General features: G+C 38.1%; 1 protein-coding gene across 4 annotated transcripts in view; it reads left to right on the top strand.

Moving 5' to 3' along the window:
* The window catches only part of prkcbb (protein kinase C, beta b), a 173,285-nt gene that overhangs the window by 58,769 nt on the left and 98,140 nt on the right, over positions 1 to 16,376 (top strand). For all 4 annotated transcript variants that reach the window (XM_065275373.2, XM_065275386.2, XM_065275367.2 and 1 more), the window contains exon 4: positions 15,276 to 15,387. In XM_065275373.2, coding sequence (XP_065131445.1) covers positions 15,276 to 15,387 — 112 coding nt within the window. The remainder of the gene's footprint in view (positions 1 to 15,275; positions 15,388 to 16,376) is intronic.

The raw sequence follows: 16,376 nt of genomic DNA on the forward strand, positions 1-16,376 counted from the left end.
ATTTCATTTTAAAAGCTATTGGAAACACATCTGATGTCTAGGAGAAGTAATTGAGACAATAAAGTGATCTCATCTGTAATTTTTCTTTTTTATGGATGTGTTTATTGACGTGTGAGTGTCTGTGTGCAGCATGTTCACTCCTATTTTTTTTCAGGTTGTGTTTTTGCTTGTCAAATGCCAGCAGTTGGCCATAATTAGGACTGCAAAATGTAATATTTAGCATGTTTGATCAAGGGTGTTTAACACCCACTGCTTTCTTGAGAATTCAAAAATACATCTCTTTTCTCACCCTCTCAATCTTATGTCGGAAGGATCAATTTACAAATGAACAAAACGAGTGATTTACCAGCTTCACTTTCTGACCAGCCATTAGCAGATATAAAGCAAAAGAGGTTTCCAGTTTATCTTTTCAGCCTCATCATTTGCCACCTCTTAAAAATGCTGCAGATAAGACACACAGCTTGATGAATAATTGGATACAATTGACAAGCCATTTGTTTCAACACTGCTGTTTGCTGTAAGAGTTGAGCTGGTTAGCAGTATTGCTACCGGTGGCCTACTCTGCTTTGATTTCAGGCTTCTGTAATGGGCTGCCACGTGTTGCAGAGGGAGAATAAAGTCTTCAAGATGTTTGTAAAAACCTGTTACTACAAACTACTTTTAATTCCGTTTCTTTGTTTAATTCCAAAATCGATGGGGAGAGTAAGGGCTCTATCATATACGCGGCACAATGCAGCACAATGCGCGACGCAAGTGTCTTTTGCTAGTTTCAACCCGATGCAATTATCATTTTCACGTTTAGTGCCACGTTGTTTAAATAGCAAATGCATTTTTGCACCCATGGCTTTCTTATCTAAAAACGAGGTGTGCTCAGGCGCATTGGTGGCGCGTTCCTATTTTGAGGCAACCAAAATAGACTACGCCATTGACCAACAAAATCCTGATCTCAAGTCAATGGCGCAATATTGTTTTTGTTATTTAATGAGCGCAATATGCACCTACAAACGGGACAACAACGCGCGTTTGCTTATCATGAATGCGCAGCAGCACACAACCCTTTTTATAATATGAAAAATTCAAGGACTAAAATGTAAAAGATTATTATTGAGTCTCTTGGACATAAATAAGCACGGATTACGAGACGTGTAAAGGCGTAAAGAGCTGCTTCACCTGTAACCGGGTTAGTAAATAAATGCTTTGCTTGAAACAAATGCATCTAGTTTTAAATGTTTTTTTAAATGCTACCCCACGGATGTATTGTATATGATGACTCTGTACCTGTGGATATGGTGAGATGAGAAACATTTTTAAGTCATGTTTTTTATAAAAACATGGCGCTGTCCGAGTGCTGAAACGGCTCTCCACACGTTTGAAAAAATTTTTATCACTTGTTTGTTACAAATAAAGTATTTTAGATTACAAACCTTTTCTTGCATATTTGCTAATTATTAGATTACAATGATTATGTAGGATATCAATACTTTACAGCAAAAAAAGGTTTTAATCCAAAAAATAAAAATTTCAATACAAATAAAAACAACATCATTTTTTAACTTTAATCTTAAACTGGTGGTCTTCTTCCTCCGCTTAGTTTTTCAGTTTACAAATTCAGCGCTTTCAAAACAGGGATTAGGCATAGTGCCAGGCGCAACTTGCTTTTAAAGGGGATGAGAGCTGAGACTCTCATTGGTTTATTGCACGTTGCGCCCAAAACACACCCATTACTCATTACGAAAATAGGAATTACCCTTTTAGGCCGTGCGCTTTGCGCATAAAACATTTTTCCTGTCATTAAATTAGCAAAAGTGAATTTGGACACACCTATTTAGACCGTGCGCCGTGCACTTTAGAAAATACGCTTAGATCATTAAAATAGGGCCCTATATCTCTATGTGGTTCATACTGCATTTAATTTTTTACACATTTTTTTTGTGTTATGCTATTTACACATTATGGGCTCTATTATAACGATCTGAAACGCAAGTGCGAAGCGCAACGCGCAAGTGAGTTTGTGGGCGGATCTTGGGCGCTGTTGCTATTTTCCCGGCGTGAGAAATAACTCTTGCGCCGGGCGCAAATCAATAAGGGGTTGGTTTGAAGTAGGTTCATTATTCATAGGTGTGGTTTGGGCGTAACGTCAAATAAACCAATCAGAACGCTAGCCAACATTCCCTTTAAACGCAAGGGCGCAAGTTCCGTGGCGGGTTGGTATTATTATGACGGATTTACCAGGCGCACGCCAGGAGCGGTTCACAGCCGAGGAGACCGACGTCCTTGTACGGGGGAATCCCACGCTTGCCAGCATAAATCGGGCACGCCGTGTAACGGGAGGTGGATCTGCCTCAGGACCTGACGCCAGCAGAGGACATCGCTGCGTCCACCCTCACCGCTGAAAGGGTTTGGGGGCTTTGAAATCGGACCCAAGAAACGCAAGCAAGGTCCAACCCCAAAGTACTCTTACAAATCAAGTTCATATACATTAAGGTTTCTTATGAAAACATTTTAACTATTATTTACATAAAATAAACGTAATACAGCCACACAACAAAGTTATGAAAATATTTTAATCGTTATTTGCATGAGAATAAATAAAAACTATCACCACAATGCTCACCACTATGATTCCCCTTATCTCGTGTATTAATATTTTTAAGTGTAACAATTTATGATTTGCAAAAATAACTGTTGCATCTGTGTAGATTAGATAAGCAAAGTGTATGCGCGTTGTGCACGCTATACATTATGGTCAAGCATGCGCCCTTAAAATAGCATAATGAACCACGCGCAACGCGCCACTGACTTTAGACTAGTTTTTTTTTGGTTAGTAGCGCAATTGTTTTTTGAAACTGCAAAATAGCATAAGAGATGGTTTGCGCCGCAACACGCCTCCTTTTTGCGCTGAACCGCCCAGGGAGCGCAAGTTCATTCCCTAGTTTGCTGACGTGCATCTGTGGAGGGAAAAACCCCGCTGTGCGCCGGCGCAAAATACGAATGATACATGCGTCACTGACAAAGTCAATTGCGCTGGGTGCAAGATACACTGTAAAAAAATTCCGTAGAAATTTCAATGTTATTGCAGCTGGGTTGCCGGTAATTTACCGTAGATTTACATTTATGTTATTTACTGGCAAGAGTTTGTTCAAAGTTAAATAAATTTCAAATATTAACAAGTCTTTATCTTTACAGAATAAAACTATACAATAACAGCCTCATGCAAAGCATTCTGGGAACCAGAAATCATCATCAACCTTTTTCTGTTTTTTGGTCCAGATTTTGTTTCCCAGAATGTTTTGCTTGATGCTGTTTTTTAGTTTTACTCTGTAAAGATAAAGACTTGTAAATGTTTAATTTTCATTTAACTTTGAACAAAATGTTGCCAGTAAAAAACATAACTGTAAATCTACGGTAAATTACCGGCAACTCAGCTGCAATTTCTACGGAATTTTTTTACAGTGTAGGGCCCTATGTGTCATTTTCTGTTGATATTGTTTTAAAATGAAACAAGTTGTGTTAAAAGTAGAAAATAGTTCTAACAAAAACACAAAGATGTGTGTATTCTGGGACAACGCATTTAGTTTGTTGTCCCTAAACTAACATGGGTTGTTTTTAATACATCCGTTCTAAGAGTGTGTCTGTTGTAGGACTGTAATCTCACGATTACAACTAACATAATTTTTTTATTATTAATTTAAAAATATAACTTCCCATAACTATTTAGGAAATATGATGGAATGACAAAATTCTCCCTCAGGCATTCTTCATCATTCACTCTGCTTAACCCTTTCTTAGAAATTTCCACGCCATCTCCCACTCCCCACTTTCATTATTAAAAATCTCACTGGGATAGTCATGGATGTGCCCACATGTTCTGCCAGAAGTGGGTGATGTCTATAAATACCCTCTCTCTCACTGGTTGCATGCTCACATGGGGCGCTGATTTAATAAGGACAGGCAGGCATTTGCATAAACACTTTGCTGCCAGTCAGACTTTTCTCTGATTGGATGATTTACTTTTCATGGTTGTTGGCATGGAGGTATAGAAAGAGAAGAAATGTATTTATAAGTAAGCCTGTGTGGATGCGATGTTCTCTGTGTGAATTTGCTCCAGCCATTGTCAGGTTATTTAAAGAGCAGCTTCAAGGAGAAACCAAACGTCACTCTTTTGCCGCGCAGTGTGGCGGCTTGCTTGTCACAAAGCATTAAGAGTAAAACATATCTGGGATGAACTGAACAGATCTGAAGGTGTCTCTGGTGTATCTGTGGTCAGATCTATTTTTCTTGTATTCACACCTGTTCCACATCTGGTTTTCCCCTTTTTCAGTTATTATGTTTATATATAACTGTGATACATACCACTTTTTTTGGAAGTTTTATATCATATAAATTACTATAACCTTTTACTGTTTGTTATTATGCTCCTCTGCAGAGTAGGACCTTGACAGTCCCTTTTTCACTGGGACACTTTCAAAAATACTACCCTAACATGATCAGAATATGCAGCTGCTAGTACAAAAAAAACTAATTTCTCAAATATAGTAAAAACAGAGGAAGTGAAAGTTTCTGTGTTTCTTTACAAGGAGATGCTCAGTTTTCAATTTTTTTCTCCAGCCAGACGCCACAATCTCTCACTCCGACAGGTATTGCCTGTTGCTGGGCGATGGGCTTTGGCTATCACCATGGGAACCCTCTGAAGGCCACCGGGTGGGAGGGCTCTATTGCAATGCATTTCTATTGCCTCTCCTCTCGTTTCAATTGAACTCTTTATAGAGAACTCCATGCAGCTTCTGATTCGTACTGATTGTTCAATGAGTCAGTGTGCTGCATGCTGTGTTATAGAGGTGGGAGGATTCTGCATGTGGTGTCTCTGAAAAGAATCGTTGTTGCATTGTCATAAAAAACAGGCGCTGTTTTTTCTAACAGGCATCAGATGGGCAATTGTATGCAGGGTGCAGTAGTGTGGGTGGGATAATTGTGAAGAAATTGCTGTTAGATATTAAACCCTGTGTAATGATGTGTCATCTGCAGTGTGCCCCAACTATTGTAACGCAACTTTATCTCTTTCCCCGCCATTGACAAATTATCTCGTCAATAAAGAGAAAACGCTTCACTGCCAATCACGAGTTTTTACTGCAATCCATATTTCCACTATTATCCATTATGTGGCGCTCTTAACTCTTTCCCCGCCATTGACGAGATATCTCGTCAATTAAGAGAAAACGCTTCCCCGCCAATGATGAGTTTTTCTGTTTTTCCGCAATACCGCTATTATCCACTAGGTGGTTCCGCAACTTTTTAAACCCGGAAGTATTGCTCTATGGCAAGCTGCTGCATGTCCGTGTCTGTTTTAAAAATTGCTCTGAATGGGATCTCTATGAAAAGTCCGTCACAAAAATTGACCTTTTGCTCAAAATGTGGTGTTTTTGCAGAAACCTACCCATATTCAAAAGCTGATTACAAAAGAACCACTGAAGGTAGGATGAAACTTTTTTTTGTTTGAAAGCAGAGGGTCTGTTCTTTCATTTGGTATATGGTATGTTTATATATTTAAAGAAGAACATTTTCTGGAAGACATTAAACTTTTGTTAAAATCATGAAAAAAGCTGGCGCTGGCTGGCAACTTTTTTTAAAAACGCTGGCGGTGAAAGAGTTACCCAACTTATAAAATAATAAAGCATCCACTGATTCAAAAGTAAAAACTGTATGTTTTGATCTTTGTTCTGAATCTGATCTCTAACAAAATCCTTTACAAAAATGGATTTATTTCAGCTTTTTGCTCAAAATGTTGTATTATTGAAGAAACCTACCCATATTTAGAGGTGATTAAAAGAGGTGATTAAAAGAGAATAAATGAAGAAGAATGGCACTTTTTTAGTTTGAAAGCCAGGGGTCAGTTTTTTTATATATTATATGTTTATATATTTAAAGAAAATCATTTTCTGGAAGGCATTAAACTTCTGTGAAAAAAAATGCTGGTGTTGGCTGGCCACTTGACTCTTTCCCCCCCAGCATTTTTTTAAAAAGTTGCCAGCCAGCGTCAGCATTTTTTATGATTTTCACAAAAGTTTAATGCCTTCCAGAAAATGTTCTTCTTTAAATATATAAACAAACAATATATCAGATGAAAGAACAGACCCTCTGCTTTCAAACAAAAAAAAACATTTCATCCTACCTTCATCAGTTCTCTTGTAATCACCTCTCAAACATGGGTAGGTTTCTTCAAAAACACCCAATTTTGAGCAAAAAGCTGAGATAATTCCATTTTTGCGAAGGACTTTTGATAGAGATCAGATGCAGAGCGATCTTTAAAACATACACGGAGTTCTTTCTCTTTCACGAGAGGCGCTACTTCCGGGTTGAATAAGTTGCGGAAGTGCGCAACCTGGTGAATAATAGTGGTATTGCGGAAAGACGGAAAATCTCGTCATTGGCGGGGAAGTGTTTTCTCTTAATTGACGAGATATCTCGTCAATGGCGGTGAAAGAGTTAAAAAAGAAAAACGCTGGTGGAGAAAGAGTTAAAGTCTCTGTGTTGTGACGTATTTCTGAGTGTAACAGAATATCACGCAAGGAAAATAGTGCCCTTGGTTTGTGTTTTATACGGTGCGTTGATTGGATATAGAATAGTAGGCGTTTCATTCAGAAATGGATCTGGCATCAGTTGAAGGGGGCGGAGTTAACGGATGCTCCCGCCCAAGTTGTCCAGCTGACGTCATCAGAGAATAAGTGCCACAAGAGGGCGAATGTAAATGTTTCGATTTTAATTGAAGTTTATGAGGGCACATAAATTAAAAAAATTATGACATAAAATTATGAATTAGAGTTCAAACCGTTTCAACTTTGACTTTATTCCATCGCCCTTTTGAAGCACACATTTATTCATTTTCATTAGGCTGATGCTTTTATCCAAAGCGACTTACAATTGCTATATATGTCAGAGGTCGCACACCTCTGGAGCAACTAGGGGTTAAGTGTATTGCTCAGGGACACACAATGGTGTGTCACAGTGGATTCGAACCCGGGTCTTTCACACCAAAGGCGAGTGTCTTATCCACTGCGCCATCATCACCCCACCACAGCACACAGCACACATTATGTCCACCAAAGTGTTTAAATGTGTCTGAAAACACCAGGCACTCTTTTAAAAATGCTGACTGTCAGCAATTGCCAGCATTTCTTTAGCTAAGCACTTTCTGATCATTTTCTTTTTATCAGTTGTTGTACAGGTTGGTTGGTTTGATATTTGTACAGCCTATCCTCTACTGTAATTGGATGGCTAAGTGACTTTTACGAGCCCAGCTCTTTTTTTAAAGTGAAAATCTGCCAGTGTTTTTTATGAGAAACAATTGACAAAATACGCTGGACTCTGGGTAGCCTTATGTTTTTCACGTTTCAGATATATTAAAAATGTTCCATGGTCACAAAGAAGATTTTCATCTTTGAAACATTATGAAAGTAATAAAAACTTTATATTAAAAGTTATTTCATAAATATACAGTCTTAAACCATTTTCTGCACCAGCATAATGAGATAATAAACATTGAAAACGCTGCTTCTGGGCAAGTTTTTTCCCACTTCCCACTTTCTTGAATCCAAGTAACCTTAGTTAAATTGCCCTTCCATATACTTTCTGTTATCCGCCGCATGGTATGAGTTGAAGCCCTGACATGAGTCATTTGGGTCTCTGGTTTACTGCTCATTGATAAAAGTAGTTTGTTACTGTAAAAACATCTACAGCAAGATAACAGCTGAATCACTTCACAATACTAAACAATGTTGTTAAAGTCTGCTTAAAGCGTTATTAAACATGTCCATGCTCGGTGGATCCTGTGTGTCATCAAGCCATGATTTCAGACCCGCCCAAAAATCTCTGAAATGGGGAAAAATGTTTAACAATCTAACTCCACAATTTAGTACTACATAGTTTCACAGTCTTCGTAATGTGTTTCAGCAATTCTAACATTTTTTAATTTGTTTAGAAACAATTATCTGAATTGACTTTAAAGCATAGTGCAGGGTCTTCCTTGGTTTATTTACTTAAGTAAATACTTAAGTACTGGTTAACGAAACTATGATAATAACTGTTTCCTGTGTCACCTTTGCTCCGTTACTGCTGAGTGCTTTGTGGTTTTTTTAAAACACCGGTGTTCGTCACTGTGGACTGAGAGCTTCATGCATGAAAAGTTAAGACTATCCATTCTCGCACCACTTCTTTCTGTATTTTTTTTAAAAACTCAAATGATCTCAGTCCCATCCAAAGATGTTACCATGAGTATGCAGGACAATCACTTTGGAACTACTTGTGTATTTGTCTGTTTTGTATTGCTTTGTTTAAAAAAAAAAAAGAAATAAAGGGAACAATGTTGATTAATGAATGACAATCTGTGTGTTTCAGATAATCCTCTAATTTTTGTGAGTTTAGCAGATTCATTTTCCTACTGGTTTATTATCTTATTATAAATGCCTGAGACAATTAGTTGCTAATAGGAGAACCTTGTATGATGTAAGATGACACATTGAAGAAGGCTGTAACCAGTACTAAGCCTCATTGTGTTTAGAATGGCCAGTTTGGGTGTGATGTCCCCAAAATGAACGGCATTATTATGATCAGAGAGCTTTCTCAGAATATTCAGATTGTTGGCTTTGCCATTCTGCTTTTGACAATCATGAGCTGCCAGAGTGCCAATGCTCTCTACTTTCTCTTTAATGAAGGCTGAATGATAAACAAAGCATCTTGCATAATCAGATGCGCTTTGAAGAGCAAGATCAGAGAACCTCACACCTGCAGTCATCATCACTCAATAACCCCATTCACACAGACCTTTGGTCCCAGAAAATACCCGTAAAATTGCCAACACCAACTCGTCCCGTTTATCTTCTGGGATCGTTGCCGGAAAGAGGACCTAGTCAGATACACGGATAACCCTCTGTGTGAACAAGAAGCCGAACGAATGCCGTAATGGGCGTGTCGTAGTGAGGACGCGCGCGTCATCACAACAAAAGTTATGGTTCTTTATAGTCTTCTTAAAAGCACTCCTTTATAGTCTTATCATAAACAAAAATGCAAGCGAGTGGTTTCTGGAGAGAGAACTTTTAACAGGTCACGTGTCTTTCCAGGACCATCAGATTCCGGGTAATCATGGCAGTGTGAATGAACAAAAAATCTAACGATTCCGGAAAATCCAGGATGCCTTTCCCGTGTATTTTACGGAATATCTGTGTGAAAAGGGCTTTTGTTTCTATGGGGTGTCCCTACAAACAGGGTGGTGTCAAGTCATTTGTCAGTTTCACATTCAGACAGGCAAGTTGTTTATCGCTGGAAGCTAATTTTCATGAACTCATCATAAAAACTAAAAAAGTCTATATGATGTTGGTTATTTGTGACCCTGAAAGCCAGGCTAAAGTTTAATAATCAAATTTTAAAGCGGGCATATCATGAAAATTTGACTTTTTTCATGTTAAAGTGCTATAATTGGGTCCCCAGTGCTTCTATCAACCTAGAAAATGTGAAAAAGATTAACCAAGTAACTAAGTGTTGGTAAACCATTCTCTGCAAGCATGTGAAAAAAGGGTCATTGAAATTTGGATCCCCTTGTGATATCAAACGGGGATAATACCGCTCCTTAATCTGCACTATCCAACCAATTAGATCAACTAATTTGCATTTTAGAGGACACACCAAAAAAGGCACGTTTTTGCTCACACCTACAAAGTGTCAATTTTAACATGCTATAATAAATTATCTATATTGTATTTTGAGCTAAAACTTCACATACACACTCCGGGGGCACCAAAGGTTAATTTGACATCTTAAAAAAGTATTGTCCCATTTAAGATTAGAAGCATCACTCAGTCAATATTAAAGATATTGGGTTATATTATTTTCATGGAATGTTCTTAATGTAAATGTAAGAAAATAGTAAACCACAAAAACAACTTTAGCTGGGTTTTCATAGGCAGGATCACATTTTTGAATTAGTAAACATGTTTTCTCACTAATGAGTGTTTTAAAGAGGATGTGTTTTACATGAGTAGTTTTAAAAAGATACTTCTTGGTGTTTTTTCCTGTTTGGATAGGCACGCTTATGTTAAAATGAATTTCGTTTGCCAGGCTTGGATTTGTTTGTGTCCTGCACGCTGTGTCTCAGCTGTATAAGTTGACAGTGAAGTATAGTACAAGTAAATTATAATGGGTCTGTTCTTATTAGGAGTGGATCAGTGTTGTGCTGCAGGGCCCGGTGTTTTGGGGTGACTTGTTTATTCAGACGAGTCTACAAAAGCCCCTCACACCTGCACCTACTCTGCATTTCACATCCTTCCTCTGTTGTGTATTTTTTGAAAGGGTCCTCACAGTCACACACTTCTATTGTTGTCTTTTGTGCTGCTTTAGAGGCTGTTTACACTTGGCATTAACATGCGTTTTCGTCGATCGGATCACAAGTGGACGACGTTAATGCCAGGTGTAAACGGTGTTCAAAACGTTTTGAGCTCGTCCACTTTCGACCACTTTCAACCACATTCAGAGGTAGTCGAAACCACTTTCGATCGGATCGCTTTGGAGTTGCGGAACGCATATGTGATTGAATGCGTTCGGACAGCCACACGCGACCGCCTTCTCTCCGCCCATTTATCTAATCTGAGGTATTAAACACAAGTTTTACGTCTTTTTTTGACTTCTGGCGTAAACATACGGTGAACAGCGCTATTTTTAGCCTTTCATTGATACAACTAAAGCGGAGGATCTCCGTAGTTTCGTTTTGAAAGCGTGGGAAAGTTGCGCGATCGTATTTCATCAATTGCGCTGAAAATTGAGAGAAAGCTCCAACATATAAACGTACAAAACACTATGCAGCATGTATACTTGCTAAACAAGCAGTGGACTCCGACATAATATTAGTTTGCGTCCATATAAACTCATAATTACTCCCGCTCGGGTTTGAATGACAGCAGAGAGACTCGCCCACCGTCTCACAGACCACCCCCTCACAGTATTCAGGACAGATGCGGTCGAAAGTGGACAAAAGAGACAGATTTAAATACCAGGTGTAAACGTAATGTGTCTCTCTCGTCCACTTGTGATCCGATCGATGAAAACGCATGTTAATGCCAAGTGTAAACAGCCTCATAGATGTTGCTATAAATTTTTTTGTGATGTTGCAGCATCATGTTGGGCTCTGTTAATTCCGATTAGAATGGCTAAATTTTAGAGATCTAATTAAAATGGTTGTTTCCTTATTTTAAAAAGAATCGGTTTACACCATCAGGTACTTGATAAGTAAAAGGTGAAAATCTCTTGTTGTCTTTGAATGCAAAGTTTTTTTCTTTGCAATCAAACTGGATTAGAAAAAATGTGTTTTACACAGGAGGAAAACTGACATCTGATTCATTCATAATTCATGGAAGGCCTACTGTAGGCTTAGGATATTGTTTTGTTCTTGGTGATGAATGGACTGACTTCTCAGTGATAATCTGATGTGTTTGTCTGACTTCTGTTTGTGCATAGTTTAATTGTTTTCAAGAGCTTCCCCAATGCTGTTTATTATAATGAATGAGTTTGTAACTTCAGCGTGTGATTTTCCCGCACAGGGTTTAAGTCTAGTCCTATAATAAAACCCATGTTTGAGCTGTTTTAAATGAAAACAACTAACACTGACATTTTATAAAATATACAAGTGCATTGTTTTGTCTCAAGATGCACACCAGAAATAGTTTTAGTAAAACAGCCTAGTACTCATTGTCCGAAAACCCATCCCTAGGTGTTCAATCTAACCAATATAAACAGCATTGTGCATACTTTAAAACCTGCAAAGCCTCACACTGTAAAAATTTCTTGTTGCACTTAAATTTTTAAGTTTAGTTCAAATTAATTTCAACTTCTTGACTAGTGAGGAGTTGCTATAAATTATAAAAATAAAGTTAACATAACTTGAGCTGATTCAGCTTTATTTTTTATTATTTATAGCAACTCCTCTCTAGAAAGTTTAAATTAATTGTAAATTCAAGTTGATTCAACTGAAAAATTTAAGTGCAACAAGGAATTTTTTACAGGGTGAGGTTTTGCAGGTTTTAAAGTTGCACAATGCTATTTATATTGGTTTGATTGTCATATATCACTACATTTACATGCATCCTTAAAATGCGACTATCCAAGCTGTGCCTGTGCTTTTGTTATGCACCTTAACTATGCGCAGATTGGTAGCAATCATGATATTAGTAAGTTTTTCCTGAACTCTGTTAACACGACTAGCTGACAGCTGTCTTCTTACCTTCATACAGCAGAGGCAAAATATTTCTTTGTTTATCATGGTGCCGAATAACAAATACGATTACAAGAGCTACATGTTTGGCATTTGACATAAATATACAATATTAAAACAGTGGCCAGTGACACACCTACAGTACTGTATGTAAGTTCATAATTTGTGCTGTGCGTTGGGGTATCTGAATAATAATCACAATAACAGCACATAATTGTATAAAATGTCACCAATGGTCCAATTCAGGATTTTACATTTCCTTTGGTGTGTAAGTGTGTATTAGTTAAGGGTGTCACGATTTCAATTTTAAATCTAAATCGATCAAAATTAAGTCACAACCTCGAACTTCGAATTAAAAAATGGGATCGTCGATGCTGCCACACCCCCATGTCACGTCCGGTCGGCTTGTCAAGCGGGGGAAAATAAACCTCTCAGAGGTGCCTTTAAAAACATAGATCCAGCAGAACGCGATTTATATTTTAAATACGAGGGATGTATTGCTACAACTCCTTGTAATGCATATCATAAACAGGATTACTACCTAGTGATCTGCCTTCGGACAGAGCCCAGCTCTGTGCACGTGCGTGAGAGAGCCACCAAGATGCAGCGGGTTATATTTTAAACAAAAGGGATAGTTTGCCTTAGCCTGCATAAAACACATAAAACCGAACAAATATTTAAGGATTGCTACTTTAGTTTATGTTTATACTTTGGACAGATGTGAGAGCGCGTGCACGTGAGACAGAGAGAAGCGCAGCTGCTTATGACGCACCGGTTTTATTTCAGGTGCTAGGAGGAGTCCAAGACGCGTGCATTAAGTCCATCTGCGTGCAACAATGAATCCTCTCTCTACATACAAGCTCTCTCGCGTAAAGTAAAGCCCACAAACCCCCATGCGAGGAAAAGCACGCAATGTGCATGTTAATGTGAAACTATAATAATAATAATAATAATGGCATATAATTTTTGTCGTTCAAAAAAAAGTAATAATTAAAAAAATCGAGAATCAAATCGAATTGTGGCCTTGGAATCGGAAAAAATGTAATCGAATCGAGGATTTGAAGAATCGTGACATCCCTAGTATTAGTACATGTTAATGATATGCAAAAGGTACAAATCCCAAAGTAAATTATGACGCGAGTTATCGTCTCCAACGTAAATCTCTTTTATTACTACAACAAACACACGGATCGAAAGCAACGGTTTACTTCCTGGGATTGGTGATGTAGTAAAAACCGACATTATCATAATTCCCCCCGCTTAACTCCTGTTAGCAACTGAATCTTTCAAAAATGGTAAGGAGCGTCACATTTCCGGCTGACGTGAGAGGTATTCAGGCCAATCACAATGTACAGATTAGCTTGCCAATAAGGGACAGTTTTGTACAAAATACGTGCATTTCAGGAAGACAGGGAAATCTGGAGCTACAAAAATGTACTGTATGTGGAAAATAATGTGTTTTTTGAACCATAAACCATGCGAATGCATTGTATTATGCCAAATACACAAAATAATGTTTTTAGCAACGAAATAGTTTCACTTTATCAGTAGTTAAGAGGTTAGCTGGAGTCACATAAACATCTTACTCTGGTTATTGAAAATAATCAGCTTATTGGTGTGCACTGTGCATGTAAATGTAGTCATTGTAAATCACTAAATTATGTAATCATTTACCTATTACCTTTGGTTGGTTGCTCTTTAACTTGAGTCCTACCTGTGTTTACCAGACTACTTCAAATAAAAGTCTCCGACACTTTTATTTTGAAGTGTGTTTTAAGTGCCATCTAGTGATGAGATTGGAAATTTCAACCAACCTCAATTTCAAAACCCAATGAGAAGCTACGGTAGCTGCCACAGGACAAAAGTCATCGTCTGAGACAACCCAGGGACGAAAATCACTCTGTAGAATGGTTTGTCTACTGTTGAAACATTGCAGCGACTTCCATGTAAGGTGACCCGCGGTGTATGTAGATAAAAAGACTCTTACTAAAGTAATAAAAACAATACAGTTCATTATGTAAGGTTTTTATACACCTCTGATAATATAGTTATGTATATATTGCTTTTCTGTCAAGAGATCCCTCTAAAAGTCCTACATTGCACCTTTAAATATATGCATTAAATGTAAGGCCACTTTTTGATTTTGAGTATATATCCACACCTCCCTTTCTCTGCCTTTCTCTTACCTCATCCACCTACTCCATCTCTCCATTTTATCATGCCAAGGGCATCATTATCATCTCTGCTTCCCTACACAGCGTGCTGTTGGATGCGAGGGCAGCCTCTGTAAATGGACTTTGACCTTCTCTCAATCCATATTCTTTTACTGTAAGAGTATATGTAACACAGTCCTGTGGACGCTGTGTGTGGTTCATGTACTCAGCAGGGTCTGTATGCGTGTACCTGGGCCAGAAGCCATACAGAAGCTGCTCTCTTTTGTGTGCGGGTGTCATCACTGTCATGAGCTCAATTCAGAGGGTGAATATTAAAAGAGCTTCTTATGAATAGGGAGCCATAGTAGAGCCTCTGTTTGATATTAATAATGGATATGGAGCTTTGAGGGGAGGCAAACAGGAAGGGGTATTCAGTGTGCCAGTGTTCAAGTTGGCTGGCTTCTATGCTGAACGGGTACTCTAGTATCACTCAGGCGTTCATTCAGCAACACAATTAAGAAAATTTTGGTTCATATTTATGTGTTTAGTCTGAAATTACACATAAACATTTTGTTGAATTTAAGGTTTTCACTATGTATGTACTGTACAGACAGTATGTGCTGGATGCAGTGCCAACTTCTCTGTGTCACACCTGTGCTTTTATCATGTAAACTATCTGTTTGAAGCTACTGTGACCTTGTTATACAGTATATCCGTTTAGTCATTTATGCCCATATTAAATTTATTTCCCCTTTTCTAAGCATTTACACTTACTTGATATTTTTTGAAATCAACACCTTTATTCCCGATTTGTTTGGCAGTGCTTATACAAGACTAACAGTATCCTTTTTCTGTTTTTCTCTTTAAAGGATCCACGCAGTAAGCACAGGTTTAGGGTCCACACATACTCCAGCCCCACCTTCTGTGACCACTGCGGCTCTCTGCTGTACGGACTCATCCACCAGGGCATGAGATGTGACCGTGGGTATCTCTTTAATTTCCACAACTTCTAGCCAAATGCTTAAAGGCGGGGTGCGTGATTTAAAAAAAAAACACTTTGAAAAGGGAGTCAGGCCGAGTACCAAAACACACTTCTAGCCAATCAGCAGTAAGGGGCGTGTCTACTAGCCGACATTGTTGCCTGGGTTGCGTATGTGTTGCGAATCTATCAAAATAAGGTCCAGATTCTAATGGGGTAGGAGCGTATTTGTTTAGGTGATTTCAAATGTCAACACTGGCTTTTAGAGATCATGCACCCCACCTTTAACCACACAGTATCAACCATCACATGCACCAAAGTCACATCCACCAAACTCTACACAGACTTCCACGCTATTCAAACTTTATGGGATATTTCTGATCTAAAGACTAAATGATGATTAAAGGGATAGTTCAACAAAAATGAAAATTCTGTCATCATTTACTCTCCCTCATGTTGTTACAAACCTTTAATAATTTCTTTGTTCTGCTGAACACAAAGGAAAAGATTTTGAGCAGTGTTTGTAACCAAACCGTTTTTGAGCACCATTGACTTCCATAGTTGTATATTTCCTTATATAAAAGTTAATGGTGCTTCTGTTTCCTGCTTTATTACAAATATTGTACTTTGTGTTTAGCAGAACAAGGGCATTTATACAGGTTTCAACAGGAGGAGGAGTAAATTATGACAGAATTTAAATTTTGGGCGAACCCTATCCCTTTAAATGATAATTGATGGTTATTATTGTAAAGGTGACTTTCATTGAACAAATCCCCTGTAATGTGTAATTTCATAAGATTAACAACATCCTAAATACCTCATCAGCCTGAATACCTATGTTTTTTTGTTAGTCCTTAATAACCTCCTTAAAGGTGCCAAAGAATGCATTGAAATAGTATGTTTAACTGTTCTTTGATATTTACATAAAAGGTATGTAACTTTATTAAGTGCAAACATTATCCAGAAACGTTTTACATGTCCATTTACAACC

This window comes from Paramisgurnus dabryanus, chromosome 3, assembly GCF_030506205.2.
Source record: "Paramisgurnus dabryanus chromosome 3, PD_genome_1.1, whole genome shotgun sequence".
Classification (NCBI taxonomy): domain Eukaryota; kingdom Metazoa; phylum Chordata; class Actinopteri; order Cypriniformes; family Cobitidae; genus Paramisgurnus; species Paramisgurnus dabryanus.